The sequence below is a fragment of the Poecile atricapillus genome, chromosome 5 (genome assembly GCF_030490865.1).
Source record: "Poecile atricapillus isolate bPoeAtr1 chromosome 5, bPoeAtr1.hap1, whole genome shotgun sequence".
Taxonomy (NCBI): Eukaryota; Metazoa; Chordata; class Aves; order Passeriformes; family Paridae; genus Poecile; species Poecile atricapillus.
In genome coordinates, this window is record NC_081253.1 from 21,468,485 (window position 1) to 21,484,852 (window position 16,368).

Consider the following 16,368-nt stretch of genomic DNA (forward strand, 5'->3'; position numbering starts at 1 on the left):
GTATACATTATACACCCATCTTTTAAGTTAAGTCAAGTAAATGGAAATATTTCAAACAACTTCCAGGATGAAGATCGCTTCAGCTCTCAAAGCACACTTTGCTCCTGATTATTAAGACCAGATCTCTTTTTTTAGCCCCTATCAGTTCCAGAATTGGCATTAATGGGCACCAAGCAGCGCCAGTCAAAGCTGTCTTCCTCTATCACAGACCTCAATAAAGGTGCCTGTATTTCCATGACAGCTACTGCAACTTCCTTGGCTACAGCTTCTCATGTGCTGCCACTGAAGATAAAATAAGCTGTGGTGAAGGAAAGGTTTAAGCAGATCTTACTAACAGATTTGACTGAGAGCAAAAGTAGAAAAGTAGTAGTGTCATTAAATAAAATATAAGTGTCAGTTTGAAGTTGGAAGGTAAGACTGGCCCCTCTGCAAACACCTGGAAGTATCACCCTGGATTTTGTATGTGGAGTCTGTTAGGAAATCATTAAAAATGTACACAGATCACACTTAACTTTGGCTTTGGAGACAGGTGTAAAAGCATGTTTCCTACTAAAATTATACAGATTTACATTTTCAGATCTCCTTGCACAGATTTGCAGAAAATCAGCCTTCTTCACTATAGAGGAAAAAATGGTATCACCAACTAAGGTAATTGAAAACAGAAAAAGAAAATTGCTTTAGTTGGGTGACTACTGCCACAAGTGTTCTCTCAAGTCTTTCCATCTATAGGAATTGAATGGAATGTAGAACAGTTGAGAAGGGGTCATTAATTGATTTGCAGCCACTAAAGTTCTTGAAGAAATAGCACACCACCAAAGTAAACATGAATAGATATGATTCAGTTGCTATCCTAACATTTACCCCAGCATTTCATTTTGAAAGACAGGATAACTCACAACCAATGATTTAATTTTTTCATAACAAATACTAAATCTTAAATCAGTCACTCATACAACTTCTTACGGATTATACATATTATAAAGAAATCCAAAACATGTCAAAATGAAAAAATTGTTTTGCAGGGCTTTAAAGAAGGACTTTGATACGTGTTTTAGATATTTACTAATTTCCAAGAGCTGCCATTTTTATGAGGTGTTTAACTGAATCAAGTCATCTGCTCTAAGGCCATAACTGCCTTTGAGAGTAGAGAATGTTCAGAGACCCATTAGTATTCAAAGCACAGGAGGAATACTAAATCTTATGATACTGGGCATTATTTCCACTTCCACTCTAGGTCATACAGATTAAATCCACATGGGAAACCCTCTTTTTAATCATTCTTAGCCCTCTCAACACACAGACCACGATGGCTCCACAATTGAGTTGTGAACAATTTACAGACTGTTTTGGGAACCAGCATCACCTTTTTAATGCATCAGCTAAAATGTCTACGTGGGACATCTGAATAGGACAAGCACTCTCCTGTTTTCAGTCTCTCCTCCTCCAGTTATCTCTTGACTATTTTGTAATTCCTTCATAGGTTATGAAAAGCATTAAATCATTAACCAGAAATTTTAACTTTTAACATATACTTTTACATGACATTCCTTCTTATAATCAGTGAAGCACATGCTGTGCAGTGGATTATATTCTCATGCTTTTCCCATTAAAAATTCCATCTTAAATCATTCCACAATATGGTCTCTTGCACGACTCAGGAGTATTGCAATCTGTGTCTTACAATCCTTATCTAACAACTGCATAAGTTTCGACTTTTCATCTCTTATGGTCTTTAAATCTTTCCCCTTTACTAGGGCTCATTTTTAATATATTGCAAATGAAAAGTGTCACCCAACACATACTGAATTTTTCTACCATACATTAATTACAGAAAAGAGCAGGAAACAAATAAACTATTACAAGTGCCTGCTGGGAGGCATCTAACACAAAATGCAGCATTCCCTGCTATACCCCATACCAAACTGAAGACTGGGTGAGTGCCCTTTAATATTTCATTCTCAGGCTTGGGGTGTGTTCTTTAGCTGCCCAGTTTCCATGGCAGAAAGTGAGACTCCATTCCCACCAGCTGTTCCACAGGCTCTGACTGTGTTTTTGTGTCTCTTCTTCCCTTCCTCTGAAGGACTTATATTCCATACACCACCCACACATGATTGGGCAACAGTCACAGGCACAAAATTTAGATTCATATCTGAACAGCCTCAGAGTCTGCAAATCTGTGAACATTTTGGCTCAGGATGATCACGTACGTTATAGAACAAGACTTATTTTTCTCTCTTTACAGAGGAAAAAGCATAGAGCGCAGGGAGAAGCCATGTGACTACATTACAAAACTGATAAAAGATGTACTAGTTGCCAAATGCTGTACACAGAGGAAATTTTCATCCTCACCATGGAGCTAATGGACACACAGATCTTGTTGCTCAGCTCATAAAACAATATTTTTATCATGTTGAACTCCGAACAATTTTTTTTGGTTCATTGCAATTCAATGACCTTCTCTTCGTATTGGACAACAGGAATCAACCTGCCACCCCTGGCACCAAAAAGAAAGAAAAACTACTTGACCTATTTATAAATGGCTGCTTATTCCAAATGCTGAGGTTGCTAGTGGGATCAGGTGTTGGTCGTGGGGCTGAATGCCTCACTCTCCTTGGAGATTTGCCGGGTGAAGTGACATGCAGGAAAATCTGTGCCATCTTCCCACCAAAACCCTGAGAGGTGCAAAGACAGGCAAGATGTCACCTCTGTGCCACTCCACGGTGAGAAACACCACACTGTAGTGATCCCATGCAGCCACAGATAGAAATCCCAACCGGAAAATTACTCTAAAAGTAAATGGAAATCTCCACGTTTAATTATCCTGTGATGTCTGTGTGCCTCAGTGTGTTCACATCAATAAAGTTCCAAGATAAAATAAAGAAGAGTATTAAAACTTGGGCTTCAGGACTGAAAACACCACTACTGTTGAACTGTTTTGTGGCTGAAACCCCTTTAGTCACTTGTAAGTTCCAGGTGAAGAGAGTGGGAAGCTGAGATTATGTGTCTAACATGTCTAAAGGTTTTTCACATAAAATTTCAGTCTTTGAGAAATATTCAATAGTCCTTCAGCTATTTAATGAAAAATGTTTCAAAACAGTATGTATACCTTGTTGTTGAGTGACATAACGCAATGTAATCCATGGAAAAAAACCAGCATGCTTCAATACTAATCATTGAAATCCCTTTACTATGAACACTTTTATCAATCTAAAAAGTGTAACAGAACTTGAGTTCTGCTGTCACTTGAAAGGTTCTAAATTCTAAGAGTTAATTTTACCAAAGAAACCCAAAGGGGTGACTTCCAGAAGACTTAGAGAAGATTCTTACCCAGGCTTTGCATTATAATAAACTGTCTATGATAATATGCAAAAAAATCCTTTTGAAACAGCACGGTGGAAGCAGCGGCTGTCAGGAACTGTAAGTGATAACTCACCCCTCTACTACTGGTACCTAACAGGCAAGAAATTGGATATAAAATGTGGTCAGCTAGCTTCAATATCCCAGCAGTATTTCTTTTGTCAAAATGATCTGATAACAGGGAAGATTCATACTTTAAGCTAAGTTGGGTGCTTCATCTCTCAGCAAATTCACTTCAGAATGACAGATTCTGCTGAAGGAGGATTTGAAGGACCAAAGCTATGAGCCTCTCTCTCTGTGGACTCTATATGAAGCTTAGTTTCACTGTAAAAGTCATGTATGTTGGAAACTGTCAGTCAGACCTTTCCTCCACTTCCACAAAAACTAAAATCACATATTTCTGATTGGAGAGATAAAAGATCCCAACTAAGGTTAGCATATCTTCCACACACTATAAGTGTATTAGATAGTCCTAATGTATATCATTCTGAAGTTTGTGAAATAGGGAAACATATCAGACTATTATACATGCATTAAGACCTACAGGCATGTAAAAATGGCTTTAAAAATACTTTCATTTGTCAGATTTTCAATAAACAAAATATTTCATTTAATACAACAGAATTTACATTATGGTTTCCTTTTATGTTCGGTCTCTGAAACACAAATAAAATTTCAGGCAGCTGCTTTGTCTGCCCAGTACATTCCCAATCTTCTTTAATATTTTTATGTTCACTGGTTCTCAGATTTCTTTCTTCTTCGTTTTTCTTTTATAATCCAGGATGCAATTACTTCTCAGCTGATACTGCAACTCTCTGAAGAGAGCAATCCCTCTTTGTAAAGTCTGGCTGAAGCCAAAAATAGCTCTGTCAGCTTCTGACAGGCTGAACTTAGCCAAGTGAAATGTTTTAACATTTTATCAACTTAATGAACAGTCTTATTTATAATGTGGACAACTTTACTGTCATTATATGCAGACTGCTGAATAGATTATGGAATGCATTTGTTTGGGGAAAGCTGAATATATTAAGAAATAAAATGCAATTGTCTTATATACTGTAAACAATTTTAAGATTAAATATTCTTTGTCCATTTGAAATAAAGAAGTGGCTTAATGGTAACATCCATAACTATAAAAACACCTGAAGAATCACAATGACAAATAACTAACCTCCAAATCATGAACATTTGCGATGTGCAAAAATTACCATTACAAAACTCTATAACCAGTTTAAATATTACTGCTAATGCAACACTGGAAATAACTATGTAGACTAAGTAGCTGCTGAGACCTTTAGTACTTATAGTAGAGGGGAAAGGTTAAAAGTACAAAATAAGAAGTCTAACAGAAAAAAAAGCATGGGTTAACAATTGCTTACCCTCTTTTCTGCTACCTCATCCTCTCCTGTAGACTCTTTGCCATCATGTTCATCTCTCAGGGTTGGCATATGCTTTTTGTGTGCTGGCTCTCTGTTTAAGGTTGTATATCCTACGTGTTCATAAATTGGATTAATTGTCATCTTGGAAATGTATTCAGCTGCCTTCGTTTCAATATAAAGAGTGATCAATCCATCTGTCACCAGGTCATGGATGGACTCAAAACGTTTCTCCCCAACAAAGTGTTTTCCATCGTAGTAGAGTCTGAAGTTTCTGGTTTGACTTCCAAATCTGCCTCAATGAAATGGGAAAGTTGTTTTTTTTAAAGAACAGTAAGCAGAATAAATAAGAGTAAGCAAGCCTTTGCAAACAATTAAAAACACTTTATCACTTAAAGCTGTGACTATGCTCTGTGTCTGGTCCAGCCGAGCTGGAGAACTACTACTTAGCACAGATAGGAAGGAGAGATCAACAACAACTGCAGATAGACAGCCAAAACAGTTACTGTCCCAGAAGGAGCTGTTTGTTCTTGTATTCTTTTAGCCTTTCCATTAGCTATGGAAAAACTGAAAAATTACTTCACACTCTTTACGGCTTTTTTTAGTGCTTCACTACTTTATCACTGTAGTCAATTTGCTTGGCTCTGATATGAAGAGGTCTCATAATAGAGTCCTCTGTTAGAGCCGATCAATACGGAGTTCTGATGCCGTCTCGGACCTCTGCTCCCCTGCTCGCTTGCAGGAAGGGGCCATTCAAGGTTCAGCTGAGCTCCAGTGCCAACAATTACACTGAAGCAGAACTGCTGCCAGAACCGGAGCAGCACAGGACAAAATGGCACAAGGGCAAGCATTCTTTATTCCTGGCCAAAGGCCCAGGACTAACTCTTCAAGCTTTGTACAAAAGTCCTTCTGTGTTATGCTTGTTAAGTCCTAAGCTTCAAGCAAATCTTTGTAATATACAGGATACATAACACGAAAGCTATCCAACACCAGCCATTCTGCATCACGATGGAACAGCATTTTGATACAGGCTCTTAGCAACCATAAGAATGCTGAATTTACCTGAACAGTAGCATATTTTTAAAAACTGCACTTCGAATCTGCAACCATTTTTTGCCTCAAAGCAGTCTAAACATACGAAAACACACCAGTGTTTGCAATTGGCAACATTTCCTGAGGAGAAGATGGAGGCAAGAAGCTGCTTTCACAGCTCACTCCAGTGCTGTTCCTTGGTCAGACAGCAGTGAGGGTACTGGGCCCCCTTAGGAGGTCAGATGTGCCAAATAAGTATTAAGAACTAAATTTGAAAGGATGGATTGGTTTCACTTTACAATCAAATGCTTCATTGGAGATGTTAAGGAACGCAGCAAATAATATTTTGCTGAAGTGGCTCCTCTTCTCAGTGGGGCCTTGCCAAACAGGGGAAAGCATAATTTTAGAGCTTGCCTCAGGTGAAATATTGCATTCTTCCTGCAAATATGGACAAAAATTACAAGGTACTGGAATCTGTATTTTTTTCTCTGTTCTACATCAAAATGCCAAACCTTCCCATCACCCTGTCAATAGCCTGACAGTGACTGCAACTTCAGAAGCTGCTATTTCTACATAACACTCAAATGTAAATGGAATCTGCATCCTGCTCAGTAAGGAAAGAGGCCACAACGTGTAGGAACTACGTGGGCATTTTCCTGTAGATTAACTGGTACTTCCATGCATATTTTTATTCCACACCAACTAAAAGTTCATTGAATCAAACGTGAGAAATTACAAAATGACAGAAAGAATTAAGTTTTTACCCAATGCCAATTTCATCAAAAGATGCAGTTCTGAGTGAATACAAGTCATTCAGAAAGCAGAAAGACAATGTCCTAAGTTATAGCAGAAGGGGTAGATGTATTCAGACTTACTTTTCAGGGCACCTTTATACTTAACACAGTGTATGGCAAACAAGCTTTGACCACGAGATGTCCTCTTCATACACCCTTGACTGTCAGAGAAGTTCACATGAGCCAAGAGTGCTCAGCACTTTGCAGTGCCAAAGTGAGCAACCTTCACTGTCATCGGCTCAAGACAGTGGGAATAATGCACATTGAGCACATACAAGCACCTTGATGGTTCTCACTTCATCAGGACAACAAAATAAGTTTGAAGGTGAAGAATAATGGGCCTTTAATGACAATATATACATTAGAATTACTTATATTAAGAGATGCAGGTGAACTGCTGTTCTAATCAGTAACATCAGCTCTGACTACTTAAAGCAGAGTTTTAAGTAAGCTGGAGATCACTTACTGCTCTCAGTTTTCTAGAAGAAAAAGTATTACACCAATTTTATCAAGAGAGGATAAGGCACAGAAAAGCATCACAAGGCCTATTACTAAGTACACACAGTGTCTTGATTTTAGCAACATCTCTCAAAGTCTAAAATCAGTCTTGTTTCATTCTGAAGTCTTGTTCTGAAGAACAAGATGACCAAATGTAGAAAACAAACAGAACTTCTTAAAAGATAGTTGTCTTTCCTTCAGGGTCAGAAGGTGCACCCTTCTATCGCAGGTATGTTTTACTGAGCAGCCCCTATGCTGCAGATCTGTTCAGACTGCTGCACATGAAGTGTGTTGAGAGATACTATAAGAGAGTTTCCAAGAGATGAATGGTTTAGCTTTATCTAATTTCCCATTTGCTCCACGTCAAATTTTTTCTCTATTCTTTTCTAATTTGCTATGTTGTGGAGAAAGGTACTGGTTTTCAAATAGAATCCTACTAGTAACAAGGAGATAAACCCCACAAGTCAATGAAACACCAGTCTTTTACAAAGACTACTGCCAATAGTGTGTCTCAGAATCCTGTTTTATTTCTTTCAAACTCATTTAAATTTTTTCCTGACCACACAATGACACTATTTTTATCAAATTACAATATGAAAAACAAACACATATGTTTAATTGAAAGCTATTAATAAAGATTTAATCTTCAGTCTTTGGTCTAACTTAAAACCATGGTTTAAATTTTTCCATTAGCAAGACTATTTCCTTATGTTTACTTTCTGTAACATTCCTGCAGCCTAGTTAATTATACATCACCGTGGCAACTAAGCAGAGCCAAGATTTGATATTTCAACTTCCTGATGCTCTCCTCCTAAGGGCAAGTACCAGTACCAGCTGTTTTTTGTTTAATACATAGAAAGTGGGACACAGATAAAGTATGTTCTCTTTTGGTTTATACAGGGCAACATTAGATGTTTTTCCAAGAAAAAGAATTAGACCTCTGACATGTCAAACAGTCTCATTGTGTCCACTGTGCATTTGTTTGCAAGCAGCAGGACTACAGATAAAAGACTTTTTTTATTCCAAGTTGTCTGAAAAGCAATCACTGTCTAGTTCCTTTGGTTGCCAGTGGGGCAGAGCAGATAACGTAGGAAAATGCATTAAACGGTAGAGAAAATGTGGCTGTAATAAAGCATAATAAAGGACTAGGGGTTGAATTAGGTATCATACCATGAGAGACAGGCCTCAGAATCAGCCACCTACCTGTATGCAGCATTCAGTACAGAAACAAAAGGAGGAAGTGAAGAATTGAGAGCACAGACACACTCTTACCATCTGAGAAGATGAATTTTATAGTCCACACACAGAATTGTACAGTAGCTATTCACCACTTTCACAGGCTATTTTATGATGAGAAGAATTTCTAGACACAGGCATTGTTTAGAATGCATAGCTGCATGACACAAGACAAATTAATACCCCTCAGGACTACTTGTGTCCTTAGTTTCAAGCAACTTCATACACTGAACTGGGAAAACTGAAGGCTGAGCCTAAACGTCACTTGGACTTAATCTTCCCTTGGAGAAAGAGTCTTAATATGCTTTGCAGCCAGAGGGCAGAAGTCTTTCTTAAAATTAGGTGCCAGAATTTCAGTTCTATCTTCTGAAAACTCTCAACCAACACTCATGACTAGAGTCTTGACACTCCATGAAAAGCCACAGGAATATAAGGACTCTTAAAATCACAAATGTCTCTTAATCATCCTGTGTTCTTAGGAGTGAAAACAAATTATTCCACAGATCCTCTTTTGGCCCATTTCCCTGTCAAAGAAAGACAAGCCTTGCATACAGCCAAAAATTTCTCTACACAATTATCCCTGAAGATCTCCAGCTCCTGAGAACAGCAATTTTTTTAAAAAAGATATTCATTGGCAACAACATTTCTGCTGATGGCCAGGGAACTGCAGAACTTGCCAACTTCCCAGAATACCTGCCTGACAAATAACATCCTTTTCAAAACCTGAGCAGTATTTTACAAGAACACAATATGTATAAATGAAATCAAATGCATTAGGGGTTGATATAAATGGAGACAGAAAATCCTTGCTGATATGGCTGGGAAGGGTGTCAAAGTACCGTCACCACGGATGGTTTTACAGAGCTATTTGGAAGGGCAGTACTGGCTAGCTGACTGTTGCTTGATGAACATTAATTCAGTGTAAAGTTTTCCCTAAAGCCTGGTAACACCTATGCTGAATGCACAATACTTTAGTTCAGCATGGGAAAGGTATGGCATCCTTCAAAAGAGAAAACAGATCTTAGACCTGGTACTGCAGCGTGTCTATCCCCTGACAGCATTTGACTCCCTCTGTCTAACCTGGATCAAACAAAAAATTTCAGAGCTTGTACAGTATCACCAATAACATCTTCCCAGAAGTCTCTCTCAACTGAGGCTGAAGACATTACTGCCCAAACTCCCTTGTCCAAGATGGAAAACTATAGTGCATAAATAATGTGCCAACAGCAGGCAGTGAGGACCAGAGCACTGGCACTTCCCTGTGGATCCTAGGCACTGTCAGGGACAAACCAACTGCTCTAGGGCATCAGCAGTAGGCAACAGTTGCTGAAAACAATGAAGAAAAAGTGTAATCAGCCTGTAATAGAGCATTTCACAAATAAATCTAACAAAATTAGAGAAGAATTTCATTGCTTTAATGTATTATTTTACCATTAACAGCTGATTTTCACCATCTTAGAATTTTGAAGAAATGTCAGCTGATCAAGTATGCTATTGATATGCAGTAAGACCACTCAATACTTAAGGTGAATGTTACTGTTCTTGATCGGGGTAAGCATTTGTAAATAATCTGTTTGGCTTGAACATATGCATTACCTCCTCTTAGTATTGTGTTTGCATGCCTTATTCCATTTAACATTATATAAATTGCTGGGATTGATTTGATGATTGAATCAGAATCAATACCTATGTTTTGGGCAATGTTTTCCTGCCTTTTCTACATGTAAAAGTTCCATGCTTCCTGGAAATAGACTCACTGTGGTTAGTGGTTAAGACACATTTGAATTCTACATGCACATGGGAACATAAAAATATGTAAACTATTTACGTAGTAAAACATATTAAAATGTATTAAAATGGTATCTTCTCTTTACATGAGAGCAATATTTGGAGACCTATGCCATCTTGGCTAGATAAAGATCATCTGGAAATGTTACTAGTAGGAATGCTACTAACTTTCACAGTTTCCTAATACATAAATAATATTTACCAAAATTTTTTAAGAGAAGGTTCTTCAGGAGTTAATTTTACCATGTGACTTCATGCTACAGAGAGCTTTCATACTACTTCAAAATAGAACTGTGTTTCAATTAATCTAAATTAAGGTATCAACCCTACCACTGTGTGCTCAGCAAACATCAAAATGTGCAAATTTTTCTCTGTGTAAAACATTTTCATTCTAGGTCATATATGACATCAAGTGAAAACCCAAAAAGATGTTCTTACTGTAAAATAGCTTAGCAAGTCCAGAAAGGGTTTTTGGAGAGCAGAGTGAAGCAACAATATATTTGCTGTTGTTCAGGTTTTTTCCTGAGGTACCCAGCAGGTTGTTGTTCAGGGTCTCAAGAAAACCCAAATTCACTTAGATTAAAAAAAAACAAAACAAAACTACAGTAAGATTTCTGTTCCAGAGAGATTTTGTAAAATCTGATTTGCCTTAAGCCACTGCTAATTCAAATCTTGCAATGCAGGTTTACTTAACTTACTTAAAGGTATTACAGAATTTGCTATTCACTTAACTTGTTTTCTCAGTGTATTATACCTCTAATCTTCCAGTACTCACTCATCACTTCTTTGCAGTGAGATTCACCAATGTATTCATCCTGCTCTCTAAATGGTTTTTCCTCAAAGCTGCATTCCCTAACAATAAACAAGCTTAGTAACATAAAATGAAATTGTTCACGCATATATAATGTGAATTGTTGGAATTCTCGAGGCTACTAACAGTTCATCGGGGAAAATTAATAGGTGTTTTTTTTGTTTGCAAATTCTGTTTTTCTAGAATACAATTTCTTCTTTCATGCAAGTGTAGCAATAAATGGGACAGATGTCAATTTATTACTGAAACTGTTAAGAGTTCATTTATTCATCTCGAGATATAAAAGAAAAAAAAATTAGCTTGATTCTCTTCCTAGCACCTAAGAAAACAGGAGGAACCACACTCAGCTCAGCTGAGCTTCACCAAGTATAAAGGAGGGAGAAGGAAAAGGAAAACTGAGCCATATAACATTTATTGCTGTCATTTGTTTTGGTGTTTGAATAATTAATAAATGTTTTGATAAAAGCAATTATGACATTAAACAACAATGTAAGGCTATTGTGTATTATCTTGAAAACATGTCTATAAGGCACCTGCAGCACCTACAGTTCATGAGGTACAGGAATAAAGGCATTTCTCCAAATATGAAAATTTATAAATATGTATTCCAAAAACAAAAGAAGAGGCCAAGCAAAAGGACTAACTTGAAGATAGATTTCTACCTAGCATTTTTGAAAAGCAGTAGAGAAAAAGAGGCACTCCAGTAGAACTCGCAGAAGACGGAAAATATATGTATGCTTGAACAGGAGAGGTGAGCACAATGTACTTGTATACACAATTTAATTACCAACAGATTGCATTGCAATTTGATTTTTTCAACTATTATTTCAACTCAAAGAGTGCCTAGAAGCTTTAAACCAGGCAGACATTATGCAGCATAAAGACAGCAAAGTCCAACAGATTCCTGCTCAGGAGCTGAGAGACGAGGTACAACTTTCAGTCTGCCTAGGCCATTTTTAAGATATCCTAGACTTTTGTACTGAGCAAGCATGTGAGACAATAGAGAAGAGAAAACATCTTCTCTAATGGAGAAATGAGGCCTGCAGAACGTCATGGCCTAAAAGCCAAGTCATATATGAAGTCAAAAGTGAGCCCAGACCTTCTGATCTCCAGCACAGTACCTCACCACAAGCCCAGTGCCTCTGCTGCTCACCAGATCACAGCAGGAGCTACAGCCAGGGTGAGCGACTCGGCATCAAATGAACATGAGCTGTGTACACTGAGCACAGGCAGCTCTTGGACAAGTTCTTCCAAAAAAGTTCACAACACACTGAAGCAGAGAGTATTCCTCTGAGAAGTGCTGAACTTAACACGAGCAGGAGAAAGACTGCAGTAAACTGAATTGCCAAAGATAAATTAGACACTCTAGCCAAAAGAAAACAGAGCTGACAACAACAACAGATGGGAAGAGGAGGGAAGGAGAACAGGAACACAGCAAGAAGACATGAACCATAAGGAAAAAAGCATTCTAGTCTGTGGGAGGACCTAGGTAGCCAGTTAATTACTCATTAAGGTTAGTAGCTATTTATTATTATTCTAAATACTTAAGTGAAGCCATTTCAGTAGTGCCCAGGTGCACGTACATAAGGCAGATGACAAGCAGACACCTCAGCTGTTTACTGATAGCTGAACCTTTCATGTTATTGACAAACTAACAGAGTAAATTATTTAGTGTGAAATTTTATGTAGGGAAAGAAACTTTTTACGTGGAGGATCATTTAAATAGAGGGCCAAGTGTTTTACTTGACGCAGAAAAGCAAGCTCCAGAATTTATCACCACCTTTTCCCCTAGGTTGGTATTTTTTTTTTTTTCAGTTAGCAACTAAAGACTATTGTATGAATATTTTAGAAAGGATTCTAGAAACTGAATTCAACCCTTGCTACTGCAAATTGCTTCATTTGCAAATAAGGTAAAAAGAAATACACAGAAAGATATTCAAAGTTTAGTCTTTAAAATGGTCTTTAAGTTTTTTTCCTTCCAACTAGCATGATGGCAGACTACTGTTGCCATGGTTTAAAGTGAAGAGATGCAGTTTGCTACTGTTTTGCTGGGCTCCTTCTGACTACTTACAGATCAGCTGTAGATGCAGGATAAACTATGATCAGATTTTGATACATTCATAATTTGAAAAACATAATTCACCTATTATTGTGTAGAAAGTAGTTTCAAACAATTCTTCTTGCCCCAAATGCTCTCCTGTGTCCCAGTATGTACAAGGAGGCTTTTCAGCAGAATGCAGATCAACAGTTTTAATCTCTGAATTCAAGAAGGCTTTTGCAGATGTTGAATTCTACATGTGTAAGTAATCTCACAGAAATCCACACGTGTTCTGGAACAGCACTACACATGTGTCCCAACAGAGCTCACTGAAAATAAACAGCACCCAGCTACCAAAGCAGTCATCCTCTGAAACTTAAAAGGTTCATTTGCAGCATTATGCTCTAATAGCCTACAAATTAGGTCTCCTTTTAAAATGCCAGTGGCTAGTTTCTCAACAAAATTTCATAATTTAGTGATTGAGAATGTAGTGATTTGCACAATAGATGCAATTGGTTGACTAAAATAAAGATTACTAATTTTTGACATTCACCTGAAAAATTCTTTCCTGGTGCTACACAATCTTCAGTGTGCCCAAACCCCCAAACATAAAGAAAACATGACTCATAATCATGGCTCACATTATTATCTTTTTTTTTTTTTTTTTAATCATGCTGCAGAACCTTATTTCAATTCATTCTCAGTATCACAACAATAGAATTTGCAGGAAGGGAAACCATGGTAACCAATTAAATGTGCTACAGCAGCTATCTGCTCAAAAGAACATGCAGTACCATCACACTTCAACGCCTACCACTAGTACACTCTCTACCCATTTCCTCTTTATCCTTATCCTAATTATTAAACAAGCTCTCCACCACAAAAGGCTACATTGCAAACCATGTCTATTGCTACTGACACTTGCTACAGGTCTTAACATTAAGCAATGTAGTAATCTTTTGCCAAATTTAAAAGCAGATCTAATAGCTCCAGAAGTGAATTGGGAATTTTCATTCTTTTAATCTGTTTGGAACACTGAATTAACATTACAATGTATTATATATATTTTTATTCTGAGACTTGCTGACATGTATGGACACAGACACGTATCTATGATAGTTTGCTTATGGTAGTAATTTTTTAAAGCTCAAGAGTACAAAACATTTTAAGTGGCATTCTCCGATTGATTAATTAATTAGTAAAGTGTGGTGAATGCATCCATGATTAAGTACAAGCATTAAATATAAGTAGCTGATTTGCTGCTCTCAGTTGTGTTTATGCTTCATTCTCCTTTATATGGTATCTGAGTTGACACAATTTTACAGGCCTTCTTAGGCTCTGAACATCAGTTTTATTTGAAGGACAGCTCTGAATATTTAGTCAAACTTCTATACTTAAAACAACATTTAAATTATCATTTTCCTTTTCTTTAAGAACATACTTCTACTTCTCTTACAAATTCTGAAAAAATTATTTTCTGAAAAAAATCCACCATCTTTTGTTTCAAATTTAGATTTAAAAGGTAGCCTGCCTTTGAAAAAGTCATGATGCAAATTAATTGCACAATAATGGATGAAAGTAGACAAAAATAGCTCATCATAAGATGATCAAAATGCAGCTTGTTATATAAGTGGAAAGCAGATTTTGCAGTAACTCAACAGCAAGTTTAAAAACTGAAAAGTTTTTTTGGGTAACAGTTACTTTCTCTACCTTACAAAGTAAAAATATTAAAAATCTTCATTTTGAACTCAATTAACTATTCCACAGTATTTCACTACAAACAGCTGACCGCCTTGCTTAAGCTTGCAAAAAGTATTATTTTTCCTGTCCTATATTTGGTCATTTAAGTGGTGCTAGGCTATGTCTGTAGCTATAGCAGCTCAGGAACAAGACCTTTAGATCTACTAAAGCTAGTTCCATAAAAGCACCACAGCCTAATGCTTCACAGTGGTCAGAAACTCATTTAGAAGGGTTTAGAGAATAAAGAACTAAAACACGTGGTGCAGTTCATCTTGAACAGGATGTGCAGTCCTGCCTGGTACGGACACTGAGATTTTGGACATCAGCTACAATAGCTGGTGGAATCAAAGGTAACACTGAAAGTGCTCCATAATGATTTGAGGAATTGTCTGGCTTGGGTACTCAGGACAATCACAAAAAAGCTTGTTCTTCTCCATTTCAGAAAAGAAGACTGGAAACATTTCATTACAGAGACGTCATACCTTGCCACAGGAAGGGATATGATCCTGTTTCACTAAACTGCTCTTCACGACTGGATGCACTGGGTTTTTCAGGATTCCCAGGCACGCTGACACAAACACAGGAAGAAGACATCTGCCAGAGCTGGACATGCTGGGCCGTCTGTCTCACTGAATTGCCTGCCTCCCCAGCAGAACCATCGGCAGCTACAAGCCAGGAAACAAACCTGTCTCAGTCTCAACATCAGCTGCTCCTACCCAGAGCTACCACAAGACTTTTATGTCTCGATGAACTGGGATTTCATGATGAAATCACACTTCATAGGCAGTTTTCAATTTGCCCTAATCAGATCTGACACACTGTCAAAGACTGACACATCAAAAAACAAACAGCGAGAGAGATTGAGTAGATACACAAAAATAAAGAGGGAACCAAGTATTTATGCCAAGAGTTGATAGTACCTTCAAGAACCTAAATTTTACTCAACTTTTTTACCAAAATGTGCCTGAAAACCTATCAGAAAACAAGGATATTTCACTTTATGTTTTGTCACTATGTTAGTGCAGAATTAGAGCACCTCTAGAGAATTGCTCGGTTAACTTCATAAAATTCTTGGAATCTGTTCTGTGTCTGTTTTTTATGTAACAGCTGACCAAGTTTTCTTTCCTCCCACAACTTCTAAGGGGTAAAGCAAAGGTAAAGAAGGAAAAGCAAAAATCATACTAAAGTGATCTTAAATTTAACATGACTGCTTCAGAGACAGAGTGGCACTTAATCCTATTATGAAAATACTAAATCAGTTCAAATACAGCTAGAAGAGGATGGGTGAAATTAGAGACCCGGAACTCAATCAAAGCCTTCTGCTGAACTTGGAAAAGATTTGCTCATACATACCATCCTACTGACAAGCTCTGTTTTTGGCCATGGAAATGACACTCTTAAATTCCTGCTGGGATTATCTAAACTGCAGACAGCGCTATCTTTGCCATCTGGCAGTGTAGTGACCCAAACACAAGTGATGCTCTCAAAAAATGATAGAACTGCACACACTGATCATGGCAATCACAGAAAACTTCTCACAGTCAGGATGCACAGAGAGACTGCAGAAAGGACCTTGTTTTTAAGAGAGGTTAAAATGTCAGAAAAAAGTGGGCATTTTGGCTAATGGTTATATTCTGCATTTATAATTCCAGGGAGAGGAAAAATAAAAATGGAGCAAAACTCTCCTTCCAGTCAATG

General features: G+C 37.5%; 1 protein-coding gene across 2 annotated transcripts in view; it reads right to left on the minus strand.

Moving 5' to 3' along the window:
- CHN1 (chimerin 1) overlaps positions 1-16,368 on the minus strand; it is a 93,526-nt gene that overhangs the window by 43,292 nt on the left and 33,866 nt on the right. Inside the window, exon 6 of one of the 2 annotated variants that reach the window (XM_058839921.1) lies at positions 4,737-5,025. In XM_058839921.1, the coding sequence (XP_058695904.1) occupies positions 4,737-5,025 (289 nt within the window). Of the gene's footprint in view, positions 1-4,736; positions 5,026-15,152; positions 15,336-16,368 lie in introns of both variants that reach the window. The other variant, XM_058839922.1, reaches the window with a different exon arrangement.